This window comes from Mustela erminea, chromosome 4, assembly GCF_009829155.1.
Source record: "Mustela erminea isolate mMusErm1 chromosome 4, mMusErm1.Pri, whole genome shotgun sequence".
NCBI classification, from domain to species: Eukaryota; Metazoa; Chordata; class Mammalia; order Carnivora; family Mustelidae; genus Mustela; species Mustela erminea.
The window spans coordinates 24,315,417-24,329,099 of record NC_045617.1 but is presented as its reverse complement, the minus strand read 5'-3'; the positions used below and the strand labels follow the sequence as shown (position 1 = coordinate 24,329,099).

Below are 13,683 nucleotides of genomic sequence, written 5' to 3'. Positions count from 1 at the left end.
TCTAAAAATGGGCTTTTGCTCAGAGCTGCTTCTAAGTCAGGGGAATTTCCTGAAGTCTGAGAGAGCCAGAGTGAACGTTCTTCTTAAGTTCAGCGTTTTGGTGAAGTCCATGTGTGATATAATACCACTGTAACCACAAAGGAATTTACCACAGGAAGTATCCCAGCTGTTGCTTATTAGCATTAGAACAAATTACACAAAGCAAATTGTTAGCAGACATGTTTCCATAATATTTAACTGGTGGCAATAAATAAGAGAGATTCTCTTTCAAGTAAATGTTAGATTTTCAAAAATCCAGCTTCCAATTGTCCATGAAGGAATCATCTTCGATTAGGGTAACCACGGGAGGGAAGGACTCCTTGGAAGCCTGAGACTCCCAGTGCTCTTCCCTCGACAGCACAGCCCGCAGTGGTTCTGGAAGCCGAGTGGCCGCCTGTGAGTGCAGCGGGGCGTCGGCCCTGAGGTGACATCACAAGATGGAAACAGGAATGACGGCATCTCTAGACGTCTGACCATCTGCCGGATTCTCCTCTGGGGTTCTCAAGTGGCCTTCTCATGCCACCGGGGATAGAGGACGTGGCAAGACCACAGGAGGGCTGGGCAACCACTCAGTTCTTGGAGTGTGTTTATGACAAAAAATAATCCACCAACGGGTTTTCACCCCTCTTCTTAACAGAACATTGCGGCTTTACAAAGGTCATCTACTCCCTCACAATCCCATGTTTTGTTGTCTGAGGTTAAAAAAAAAAAAAAAAGGTGAGTCCAGTCTCTTCACCTGTAACCCCACTAGGGAAGAGCTGAAGAAGTGCCCTGTCAGAACGGCCGTCACTTGCTCACACTTAATGAAAACCTGGCTAGGCAGAAATAAAGCAGAATATTTCCATCTTTCAAGACCCTCTGACAATGACTAAACTCAAGTCCTTGGTCCCCTCTAGGCATTTCTGGTTATCTTCAGAAATATGACAAAATTCTCCTCAAGCAATCTCAAAAAATAATTTAGAAATGATTTTAATGGAAAAAAGTTAGAAAGGAAAGATTCCATACAGCACATAAATACTAAAATATATTGCGGCTTCAGGGGTTAGGACTGTGAGAGGAGGTGTTCTTTTTTTTTTTTTTTTTGTTCTTAAGAAATTTAGAGTGGTGTCTTCTCTCTCTCTCGCTGCTTTCCTTGTCAAGCAAACCAACCCTAGCTCAGGACTCCTTCCCAATAGATTTAAATAGCGTATTTGATTCTGAGGAGCTAGGAGCTCTTCATTCTTTCTTCTTGATGAAAGGAGAAAACCTTGGCAGCCCTGGGGAAGAGCAATGGGGGGAGCCGGGTGAACGCTCTGGTGGGCACTAAACAAGGCCCTTAAGATGTCTGTCCCCTCCCCCCGAGGTCCCCAGCTAGGTGTCCCGCCTCAGTCCCAGGGAGCCTGGGCTGGCTGGCTCCGCTGGGCTGGTCAGATCCTGAGGGAAGCTGACCAGAACCCAGCACCGTCCCCAGCTGCCTTCAGGGCGCCCCCTGCTGGCAGTAGTGGGGATACCTCGTCCCAAAGACAGAGAGAAGGTTCTGCCTCCAACTTCCTGAAGCTGGGGGAGGCATTTTACACCCAGAGAACAGAATAGCTGACACGCTCTCAGCCTCTTCCTTGGGCTCTTCCAGCCACTGTGTCAGGACACACACACACACACACACACACACCCTACATTTTTTACCTGACGTCTTCACAAAGGGATCCATGCACTTATGAAATAATTAAAATGAGTTAGGCAATAGAATTGTCCCTAGTTTTTTTCAAGTGTTTAACAGACACGGGTGATTGGAAATGTCTGGACATGAACACACACACACACACTCACACACTCTAATTTGGAATTATGCAAAATTATGTCATTATTCACCACAACCTGAAGCAAAGCTACAGCAATGGAATAACAAGGACCGTGTCTGTACAAGTGTGAGGCTCCTGAAATAAGCTCCCATTTGGACAACAGTGACACACATGGCCTGACTCTTTAAGGTCCATTTAGAGGAAATGGCCTGGCATGTTTTACATTTGCTGAGCTATTTAGCTGCTTGGTTTGACAAGATTTTTGAAAGGGGTGAAAATTAATTATAATTGCAGTATTGCTACAATAATTTGGTTGGCTAATTGCATTTCAGTGCAAAAACAGGCAAGGAGGAATTTCCTCCCTGGGTTATTTTCTGATATGGCAGCATTCATTTTAAGAGTAATGAGATTTTTAAAAAGTCAAACCTTAAATATCATGGCTTCAGCAATCTGTCCTGCTTAAAGTTTAATGCAAAATGAGATCGCACCTCCGTGAGAGCAGTTACACGTGAACACGGATCCAGTTTGCTCCGAGGCTTGAGATGATTAAAATCTCTCTTCCCCCGGAAACCTACTCAAAGGATCTCTTTGACATCTTTTGGGGATGACTTGAATCTGGGGGCACCAAAGTTCATGCTTTTCTAGTGAGGGAGGCACTGGTGGGGGTGGGTGGGAAGTTGTGAAAATCTCTCCACGAGGTATATATATATGTTGATGGAAGAGGCAGGACAAGTTTCAGAGGACTGAGCAAAAAACCCAGCTCATCTAGGTTGTTGGGGGGGCTTTCTGCCTCTCACCTTTTTCACAGGGCAGTTCTGAGTACATAAACTGGCCAAGGCCTTTTGAGGGGACTTAGCTAACTCCAGACCAGCCACAAATACTTGCAATGAACAAACTTGGAGGGGCAGAGTCATCGATCACGTTAGAATCGTGGACGACCCCATCCCGAGGCCCGATTCAGGGTAGTACCGTCAGGTGCCCAAAGCAACCCACACTAAGCCCCTCCACAACCTGATGACCCAGACTCAGTTTGTGGGCAGGTTTCCTTCCCGTCTCTGTCTTGCTTTCAGTCCAGCCACCGTTTGTGTGTCTAAAAAAGGATTTCGCTAGGAATTTTTTCTTTTTTTTCTCCTCTCATCAAAGTGGGTCGTCCTCCTCTAAGTTCTAACTGATTTATAGAAGATCAATATGCAGATCTAGCTTGGCAGGCCCCAAGGGTGTACATCTGTCCTGCGCAAGGGCACCTGGTTGAGGGGGAGGGGGAGGAAATCCCCCCTTCTCTGTTCATCGCCCGAGACCACCCCCCGCCCGCCCGTCCCCTCATCCCAGAGAAAGGGGTGCTTTTTCTAATTTGCACTTGGGCCCAGAGAGGCCCTGAGTGTTCCTTGATCCTCACCCTCCCAGAGACTGCGGAATCTAGTCTTCACCCCTCACCTCCAACCGGACACTGTAGATGTTTTTAAGGGAGAGGATATACCATGGCAAAGGTGAATTCATTTTGTAAATATGTTTCCTCTTCAGCGTGGGAGGACGAATAAAAGAGAGAGGGAAAGAGAGAAAGGAGAAGGATAAAAAGAAGAATGGAGATGAGGTTGCCCTCTGCCTCGTAAATCGGGGACTCATCATCGTCCTTCCTTGGACACAGCTGCAAAGGGGTAAAAAATCAATTTTTTCCTATTACTCCACGGTGAGGAGGGAAAACCTATTTGTAAATGGAATTAAATCCAATGATAGCATGTCTGTGTATTTGTTGAGAGCTAGAAAAATTAGCCAGCGGTACAACTACATAATCCAGCAATGTAATAAGAAATCAACACTCTCCCATTTCAAAGCTTATCTGAGACATTTTTCTTCTCTTTTAAAGAAACACCCATGGCTAAATGTCAGTAAGACTCTTCAGCGCGCCAACACGTCAACACCCCAGTGAGGACTCTGAAAGGGAGGGAACTCCAAAGCCCCATCTGGGAGGAACATACTTCTAAATTTTTGCCTTTGCTGCTTGTGCATCTCAGTCAGTCAATAATGACTGGATATGAACTAGAACGTTCTAGAAGATAGTTTCTTCCCCATGTTGCAATCTGTGGTGCTGACTGTGGAAGAAATTCCCCATATCTGTGAAGGCTAGATCTAGTCCACAGAGACCCTAACCTGCCCAGTGAGTACTAAATCAGCAGGAGGCTGCTGGGAGGGTCTTGAAACTTCATTAGCGGTCTGCCCTCTAGTGGGAAAACACAGTACTTCAATTAAGTCGGAATAGAAAAATTTTTTTTTTTCTTCTCTTTCAGAGAGCAAAAGAATTCAAGTTTTCCAGATAGTGCAAGGTGAGGAGGCATGTTTCCTCAGAAGACAGCTTCCAGAGCTGAATTAAGCAAGGCTCACACTGACAGGTCCCCTGGGGCAGAGTTAAAAACGTTTAAAACGGGTGGTGCTATGGTGGAGTTCCCATAAAGACAAAGGTCTTTCTTCTCACATCCGTGGAACCCTCCAGGGTTCTCCTTGGGCAGTAGCATTGGGGTCCCTGATCTCTTGTCATAAAGACAGGACCCCTACTCACAGCAACCAACCTACCAGGAATGCTAAAATAATAGGCTTTTCCATTAATTTTTGGCAAATCATTAACACAGAGGAGCCTTTCGAAGGGGCCATGTTGAATTTTTTAAAAGGCAGAGATGCACAAGTTTTAGAAAAAGACCCAGTCTTTGTGGATGTTATTTTTCAGGAGAGAAGCCATTTTGTGATGGCGGCTGGATGTTGGTAAGGCAGAAGACGATCCTGAGACCTGCTTGTCTGGACTTCGCTTCCATCTTTTGAGAAACCTTCAGAATTTGGCTTGCTTCAGTTTATCAATATGGTAGCAGAGTTTCAGTGCAGGTCCCAGCTTCAGACCCAAGTACTTCATGATCATATCGCTCTTCAGCAACAAGAGCGCATTGCCGTCAATCTCCTGGTGGGACAGGATCAGAAACAAGAAAATCCAGATGATGGTGAGATCGATCAGACAGTGGCTACGGTTAACATGGGGTCAGGGCATGAGGTAAGGGAATATGGGTTCACTCAGGCACACATTCTCTTAGTCCCAAGGCAATATCTTCTTTTAAAAAATAAATTAAAGCAAAAAGATACTATTTGTTCCTCTTCCCATACTCTCCCTGAGGTCATATGACACTGGATCTTTCATATTCCTACTCCCCTGATTGAAGGAGCCAAACATAAACCCAGTTTTGTTCCCAATAGCCCCCATGCTCTAGGGCTGAAGGAGCAAAAAGTTTACAGTGGACTTAACATTTGTGTCCGCCATCCAAATTCAAATGTTGAAATCCCAACCCCCGATGGGATGGTATTTGGAGGTGAGGACTTTGGGAGGCAACGAGGTCATGACGGTGGAGCCCTCAGGAATAGGATTAGTATTCTTCTACAGCAAGATGGCAGTCTGCAACTCGGAAGGGGGCTTCTCACCCTGACCTTGGACTTGCAGCCTCCCGAGCTGAGGAGTACATTGCTCTTGTTCCTAAGCCAGCCCGTCTGTGGCCTTTTGTTACAGCAGCCGGAACAGACTAAGACAAAGTATCGTCCATCAGTTAGACCCAGAAACTAGCAGTTACCCCTCCATTTCAGGTGCTGGTATGAGGCCCTGGTATTCCGTCCATCACCCTAACCTCTTGCTTCTTTCCTTGGTAGTAAGCCCACCGACCTTGAGCTGATTACCAAATTGCTAATTACACTTGACGAGGGATTTTAGGTGTTTGGCCCTGTTAACAATACCAGGGGGCATACAAGTAAATAATGTACCTGCTTCATCTCAGGGTTTAGCAAAAAGAACTACGAAGGGGATGCCAACCTCAAGGGTGAGGTCATGGTATTGTTTCCTATTTGTCTCTGAAAATGGTAACCCTCCAGAATGCTTGTAGAATTCGTGAACCTAGTAACGCTCGGTTTCCTCGCTCAGCTACATTGCTATCTTCAGGTCACAAGAGACAAAGAGAGTTTGAGTGCTCAGACTGGGGAAAGAGGCAGTTACAGGAGTCATACAGCTGAGGACCCCCACCCTTCTCGTGCACCCAGCCAGCCAGCCAGAAGCATCCACTCCAGATCACTCTCTCTGTCGCTGGCAAAATGGCAGAGTGGACAAATTCTCGTCCTTGGGCCTAATCTTCTCTCTTACCCCATCTCCTGGCCTTCCACCATGCCCTACGACTCTGGAAGAGAGCCAGACTCCTCCCACTCAGATCCCGCTCAACATAACCCACTCTGGGATCTTTGCTCTCAAGGCCTTGCTGTCCAGGGAGCTCAAATACATCCCTCATGAAATGTGAGTGTCCGGTGAGAGGAGGAGTCTCCCCAGATCTGAGAATACGGTTTCTATGACAGAATCACCAAATAAAAGTGAGAGACAGGAGGAGAGTATCATGGTAACTGGGCTTGGCCAGAAATGACGCTCCCTCTCCTCCCCACCCAAGATGTCTACAGCCTGCCCCCCTGAGCCTGGGAGGATGTTAGGTTACTTAGCAAAAGGGAATTAAGGTTGCTAAAGAGCTGGCTGGGAAAATAGGGGGAGTATTCTGGATTGCTGCGTGGGAGAGCCAGCTGTAATCACCAGGATCCCTAAAAGTGGAAGAAGAAATCAGAAGAGAGCACGGGAGCTGGCCGCTGGGGAGGGGCTCGCCTGCTGCTGCTGCACTGGAGGAAGAGGGCCGAGCCATCCAGATGCTGGGAAAGGCAGGGAAGCGAATTCTCCCTAGAGTTTCCAGAATGGAACCATCAGCCCTGCAGACGCCTTGACCTCAGCCCCCTGAGAGCCCGGCCAGACTTGTGACCCTCTGAACCAGAAGATAATAAACCTGTGTTGTTCTAAGCTAGATGCTTGCAGTACCTGGGGATAGCAGCAATAGAGGGCTGACTTCGGGAGCGTATTAAGATGGCTCATGCAGCAGTAATTATTACCTGGTCCCCCCCCCCACCAATTTACCACTTTATATATTTCAGACTCTCCTAGTTTTAAGAGTCCCTGCCAACGGAAGGCTAACTACAAGCGGGGCACCGTGCTCAAGCCCTGACGTGCATTTTCTCATCGAATCCTCCCGGCGGCTGAGGAATCGGCGCTATCCCGGTGCCTGCACACACTGTAGGTGTGCTATAAATGTTTGTTGAATGCACAGACAGACGGATGGATGGGCAGGAAAACAGGCATACTTAATAAAGGCCAAAAGGAGGGAACAGATGGGACAAATATCCCTTCTTAAAAACAAAAATAAGTGGTTGTTCTGCTCTGAGAAGCCTGTGGCTCCATCTGGCCTTCCTCTGAGCGGAGCCCGGGCTCTGGGTTTAGCCCACCCGCTCCTGCGGCCCTGGCTCCCTGACCCTCCGCCTTCCTTGTCCCTGCCCCAGCCCTCCCGCCCCCTCTGGGGCCAGCCCCCCACCAACCCCCCCCACCCTGCCCGCCCCGCGCCTACGTGCTTTCTGAAGAGCTCCACGTGTGGACCCAGAGCCTGCGGGTCAGCGTCTTTCACGAACCAGACCACATCCTCCACAGTCCAGGTGGAAGGGTTCCTGCTCCGTGGCTGCCTGGCGTCCGGCCCGTCGCGGGAAGGGCTCGAGGCTGGATGGGTGGACAGAGAAGAGATGAGACAAGGGGACGAGGGCCTCCCTGCCTCCCTGGGCGGCCTGCCCGCGCCCCACACCCCATCCCGGCCTGAGTGACCTTCTGCGACAGAGAAAGCCTGGGAGCGGCTTTTGGGGAACCTGGAGCACCGGGAGGCCGCTTCTAGAAGCAAAGGCTCCATCCGGGCAAAAGCCCTTTGTCCTCCCAGGGAGTGGCGTGCTAGAAAATAGATCTCCTTCAGCAGGCTGAGCTTCTGAGCCATGTTTGAGTTTTAAAAACCCCTCCTGCTCAGCCCTATCTCAGGGAGCCCTGGACCTCCTGCAGCCGGGTCCCTTGGTGACCAGAGAAAGCTCGCCGAGATCAACATCCCTCTGGGCCCTATAGTGCTGGGGGTCCCAAATGAATGCAGATCCCCTCTGCCCCCACTGGGGACACCAAGACAATAGAGACATGACAGAACTGAGGTGCATTTGGGTGCCTCTTTGGGGTCTCTGCCACCAAAGCTTGGACCCCCTGTCTGTGAGGGCCACGGGCAGGAGATGTGGTCTTACCACTCCGGGCGTGCCCCACGTGCCTTCACAACCCCTGCTCTTCAGAGCGCTTGCTCCAATCTACCCCACCAGCTGGGGGAACCCCTCGACAGCACAGGGCCTACTCCTGCGCCTGATACATAGCTGGTCCTCGATAAATGATGACTGCGCGAGCTGCACCGATGGGACAATGCCTCTTCCGGATGGCAGGTTAAAAGGTGCGGGATGAGTGGAGTGGAGTGCATCAGATGCTGAGCACTATTTAGGGATTGACTCTTTCTGGTATGTCCCAGACCAACTCATCCTCCTTCCTCCGCACCGGCTTCTCCAGCCGCTCAGGTTTCTGGAACCATAGTGATGTCTCTACTGCTACCTCTGTCTCTAGCATCCCTAAGTCAGTCCCCACAGTGAATTATTCTAAAGCTCTTAGAAGGATGCCTCTCACTCCAGATTCTCCCTTGTATCCTGCTTCCCCTGGCTGGAAACCTCTTACCAAACCCCTGCAGCCATTTCCTGTGGGCATCCTTGCCCTGGGATCTCTTTCTTCTAGAGCACACCTGTGTACACTGCCTCAACGCTTTCCCCAGACCCGGCTCTGGCTGTGCCCCTTATGAATGTCCCTAGCCTATGCGCTGGCTCCAGAGTGCACACTCTAGCTCAAGGTCAAGGACTCTCTTTGGTCTTAATAATTTCTTTCCTTCTGAGACAGAAGGGAAGAGCTTTGGTGCCAGAGAGACCTAGGGACAAGTGCTGGAGCGCCCATGGCTAGCAATTTGACCATGACTCAGCTCATTAACTGTAAAGTGGCAACACTGTCCTCCAGGAAGGGCAGGTGTCAGGACTGGAGTGGGATCAAGCACGGTCCTAGAGCTCTTGTGCATCACGTGCTCCCCAAAGGGAAGGAGGCGCCCGGCGCCCTTATGCACCTCCCGTCCGGGCACACCCACCACGTGCCTCCCCAGCTTCCCTTCTCCATCTTCAGCTGGTCCTCTTTGCTTCCCTCTAGAAGCATTTACACTCCCACCTTTCCACAGACATTCCACCAGCCATCAAAGCCCAGGCAGACCCTTCCCAGGCAGCATGTCTGCGTCCTGCCATCTGGATGTGCCCTTCCTCTGCTTCTAACCCCCACACCTTTGTCCTAAGATGCTTTCCACAATTGCCTTATACTGCAAGTATGCATGTCTGTAACCTCCAGTTAGGTTCAAGTTTCTTGAGGATGATCATTTTCATCTTTCCCAACCCCACCCCTACCCCATTCATTCCAGAAACATCTACTGAGCGTCTCTTCTCTGCCAGCTCCGGGGCAAAGTGTTTGGTAAAAAAAACGGGACCCTCTCATTACAGGGTTTATAATCACTGACGCCTCCCCAGTTCTAAGTAAATGTGCTGGTAAATAAGGGCTCGATGTACTTTGTGGAAACAGTATCAATAACTCATTCAAAAGCCTTGAGCAGGTAATTCTTAATCCTATTTTCAGGCCAGAAGAAAGCAGAAGCTCTGGACAATGAAGCGGTTTCCCTACAGAATAATTCCACGTCCAGAGATCCCGGCTTCCACTTTCCTCCTCTAGTCCCAGGGTGCCGTGGTTCCCTGCTGTCTCTTTCTTGCTCCTCTTTTCAGGGCGCTCGAGAAGGGCTCGGTTCTCCATCAGTGCTGAGCGAAGTACGGCATCGCATTTCCAAGTCTGCCCTAAAATCATAATGGTTTGCTCGAGGATTGCATTTACTTTGGGATTTCCCCTGCTTTTTCCTCGCTGGACCTGGAAGGGTCCCCTAAGGTGGGTTGGCACGGGGCATTTTGCCGGGAAACTGTTAAGGCACCCTGGGGCCATCTGAATGCTGATGCATGCTTATTAGAGTTGATTTCACTGCACTTAAAGACATCTGCACGCAACATGGAGATGAGGAATCACGGAAACCACGGAAATCGCATTCGCCTCGGAATCCGCCCCATTGGAGTTTCGGCGTTAATTGCGGTGATAATAGATGTTCTGATTACAAAGGCTGGAAGTCTTTCGGTGCCAAGAATGATTTTGGAGTGATCAGAGCAGGGGTCAAATCGAGTTTCCTGTATCTGATAGGAAAAGGGAGAACCCCAGACTGATTCAGGGCATCGTCCTGGGGAGCCTAAGCTCCTCCCTCGAGCAAGGTCAGGGCACTCCTTTGCCAAGGGCCCCTTTGGGGGCGGCAGGATGCTGAGCAAGAGGGCGGCTGAGCTTGTCTTTACTGAGGAGGCTCTCCAGGTACTGGCTGTGGAGGGAGGCAGACCAGTTGGAAAGTGGCTCCACTCCTGGTGCCCAGTGTTTGCTGTGGGTGTTTTTCACTTTTCCAGGATGGAATGGCAGCAGCCGGGCCTGGCTTGGGAGCCTGGCCGAGGGGGCCTCTTATCATACAAGACTGAGAGCAGCAGGAAGCCTGTCACACCTCAGGAGTCACTCAAGACCCAAAGCACATAAGGTCGCTGTAGAAGGAAGAGAAATGGAACTTTCCAGCGGCAGCTTTGTAAAGCCTTTGCGGTGGTGTGCGCTCACAAAGATAATAAATACGCTAGCCCCCCACGTCCCCCCCCTCCCAGTGGATGTGAAGGTGTCAGGAAGACAGATGGGTCCAGCCTGACACAGCTGGGCCAGGTGGAGGAAAATGGACAGCAGAGAAAAGAATGTGAAAAAAATCTCGCTCCTAAAGGCCCAGGGCATGCAGAGTGAAGAGGGAAACCCAGTTGTGACTGGGTGTATAATTAAAGATGGCGGCGGTTATTTCTAAAGTTGTTCCACATGCACCAGGGACAGAATGCCTGTGCGTCAGTGCTCAGAGCAACCCCTGGCATTGTCACAGCCCAGGTCCTCGCACTGCTGCCTGTTGAGTCTCTGTGTCTCACACATGCCCACAACCACATACATAATCTCCTTTGGTTCATTCATCATTCAAAGAAAAGTTCTTACCCCAGGATGAAGGAGCCCTTGCCAAGCCTTGGCTCACTTCAGCCCCTTCCCATGGAGTGTGGGCCCCATTCTCCTTCTTCTGACTGGGTGGTCAGTCTCTCTGTCCATCACCCAACACCTCACCCCCGAAGAAGCAAACTCTCATCCACGGGAAGCATTGGGGTGGCAATAACAATGTCATATTTGCTTCCTTTCTTGATTCTGAAGGTTGGACTAACTGTGGTTGGGAATTCTATAACATGGCCTATTTAATGCAAAAGTTAGGAAGCTTTTGTTATCTGAAAACCTTATAGTTCTTGGTGCTTATATCTAGGATGAGAGACAGGGACGAGCTTTCAAATTTTTACCCAAGTATCAGGAAAACCCAGGGAGATGTCAATATGTCCCCTCAGCGCTCACTGGCAGAGGCCATAGGAGCAGGAGGCCAGGGGGAGTCCTCACGGTTCGTCATGCCATCCCTGCCTACCCTCCTGCTTGCAGCCCCCTGCAGTTTTCTGGCTTCTGTGTTTTAAACCATTTTGATTATCACCACAGGGGAAAATCCATTTTTAGGTCCCTTCTAGGGCTTATGACTCGGGTCAAACCCTCCTGAAGAGGTACAGTTTCTTCCCACCAACTACTTACATCTGGGATGCAATTTCAGAGCAAAAATGGAGCGGTTCCTTGGGCGGAGGGAAAACTTACTAAGCCTCCAGAGGGCCCACAGCAAGGACCCAGCCTGATAGGTGACAAATGGGCAAGAAGGCCAATGACTCAATTCAGCACAGCTTATCTCTATGGGTTCCAAATGGGTTTAACTGTGCAAACTCGGTTCAAGCAAAGCATATATAGAACCCCACTATGCAAATGTGAAGAGGCCCTGGTTGGGGGGTGGTGGTGCTGGAATCCCCCCGTCCCTAGCCCCTAAAGCCTCAGAGGGACTCCTTGAAGCCCACTGAACATAGTTTGAAAATCCCTGGGGTAATTTTGAAAGATGCTGGCTTTGAAGCCTGTTAAAGTAAAATCCTGGCTTAACACTTGAATCTTATCTTGATCTTCACTTTATCTGTATTGTATATAATAATACCCACTATAATAATATGTACATACTATAATAATAAATTGTAAAATATAACTTATAGGAAGTCATAAATAATGTATGGAAAGTGTCTGGCTCATATTTACTAAATAGCTATTTAGTAAATGCCTCAAACAAGCAGTCCCCTTTTCTGGGACTGTGGAGGACTGAGAGATGAGCGAGGGACCTCACGAAGCTGGGGGTCTGGTTCCTACTGTGGGACAAGAAGGAGGACATGCTGGAGATAAGGGAACAAAGTGCTACAGAAGGAAATCGACGGAATGAACATTTTTAATTGGGAGGTGTGGGTGAGACTGTCGATTGTCTCCCCAATATCTTTTTTCCTTCTTCTTTTGTAACAGAATCCCCGATTTCCAGCTGGGATCATGTTGCTTAGAATAAAACCGTATTTCCCACTTTCCCTTGCAGCTGGTGGTCACGTGACTATGCTCCGGCCAGTGAGATGTAAGCAGAGCGGAACCCTGTTTCGGAGAGGTCGGCACTGCCCTCCGTCCCCTTATTCTCCCCACCCGCTTCCTTCACCTTGACGCTAGAACGAGCATAGCTGGCTGGCTTTCTGGTATCTGTGGTTCCATTTAACATACTGGTTAAAGGAATCCTTGGAGCATTCGAGAGTTAGTGTACCTACAAAGGGTGAATACTTTTATTTTTCTTCCGTGGAACACAGAGGCTCAACAATGGACTTCAGGTGCTATAACCTGCAGCCGCTTTACTCTGAGGAAGCTGTGATTTTTAAATATCCCACAGCCCAGAGGGGTCCTGCTAATTATGAACCACTCCGATTTGCTGGGTATCCAAGTTCTCACTAATATTTCTAAGTTGTTTAAGAGACAGCCAGTATTCAGGATAGAGTTAGTGATTTGCTTGGAGTGGAAAGTAGCCGGTGGGCTCCATCTCTCTGATTTTACCTGAGCTCTGAGAGAGTGGGGCTTTCCCAGGGAGCAACCCGAGCTCCAACAGAAAGGGCTCTCTCTGAGAGCTGGTTCCTGGGGAGGGTCTGGGCCTCTCCTCAAGAAAGACTCCTCAGATAGCTAACCAGGGTGTCATTCCAGGAGAACAAAGGGCTGAGGTAGGGATGAATATGAAAGACAAGAGGGTTGTTGAAGCTGGATGGGAAGGAAACTACCTTGAGATCCTTTTCAGGGGGTCCAAGATTCCCCTCATCTGGGGGTACCAGATAGACCGGGATGGAGCAGACAATTACTCAGCTAGTGGCAGAAGTTCTCTTCATCGAAATCGTGCCTTCTTCTTACTGCTTGAATCCTACAGGTAGGACCTAAGGCTTGATACTCCACCAACTTGAATGGAAGAGAGAGTAAATACCTCCTTTTGAAAAAGGGTTAACACTCTTAGGATTATGAGTCAATTCAATCAGGGGATGTCCTATGATCACTGCCCTGAGAAAATGGGAACTGGGTTGAGGAGAAGAGGTGGAGAGGAAGAGACATGTGAAGGGCAGAGGGACACCAACATGAGGGTTTTGACAACCAGGGGCAAACCGTGCAGGCCCTGGCATCATGGCAGGGGCACAGAGCTAATGGACGTTGACTGGACTACTCTATACCAGATGTTACAAACTCTGCAGACAAGCCTAGGAAACAGCTGGGGCCCCTCCTTTACATTCCAGTGTTGATTTGTGCCGGATCTTGTTCTCTGCTCTTGTTCTTAAAAGTCAGGTGAGAAGTGTCTCTCCTCTTTGGAAAATGGGCTCTGTC

At 49.3% G+C, this 13,683-nt stretch overlaps 1 protein-coding gene across 9 annotated transcripts in view; it reads right to left on the bottom strand.

Moving 5' to 3' along the window:
• Positions 1–1,102: 1,102 nt before the first annotated feature.
• The window catches only part of SCML4 (Scm polycomb group protein like 4), a 99,779-nt gene continuing 87,198 nt past the window's right edge, over positions 1,103–13,683 (bottom strand). For 4 of the 9 annotated variants that reach the window (XM_032338888.1, XM_032338893.1, XM_032338889.1 and 1 more), the window contains 3 exons: positions 7,268–7,413; positions 5,274–5,371; positions 4,632–4,761 (listed from right to left, as the gene is read on the bottom strand). In XM_032338888.1, coding sequence (XP_032194779.1) covers positions 4,731–4,761; positions 5,274–5,371; positions 7,268–7,413 — 275 coding nt within the window. In that variant the 3' untranslated portion in view covers positions 4,632–4,730. Of the gene's footprint in view, positions 4,762–5,273; positions 5,372–7,267; positions 7,414–13,683 lie in introns of those variants that run through there. The other 5 variants (XM_032338890.1, XM_032338895.1, XM_032338891.1 and 2 more) reach the window with 4 other exon arrangements.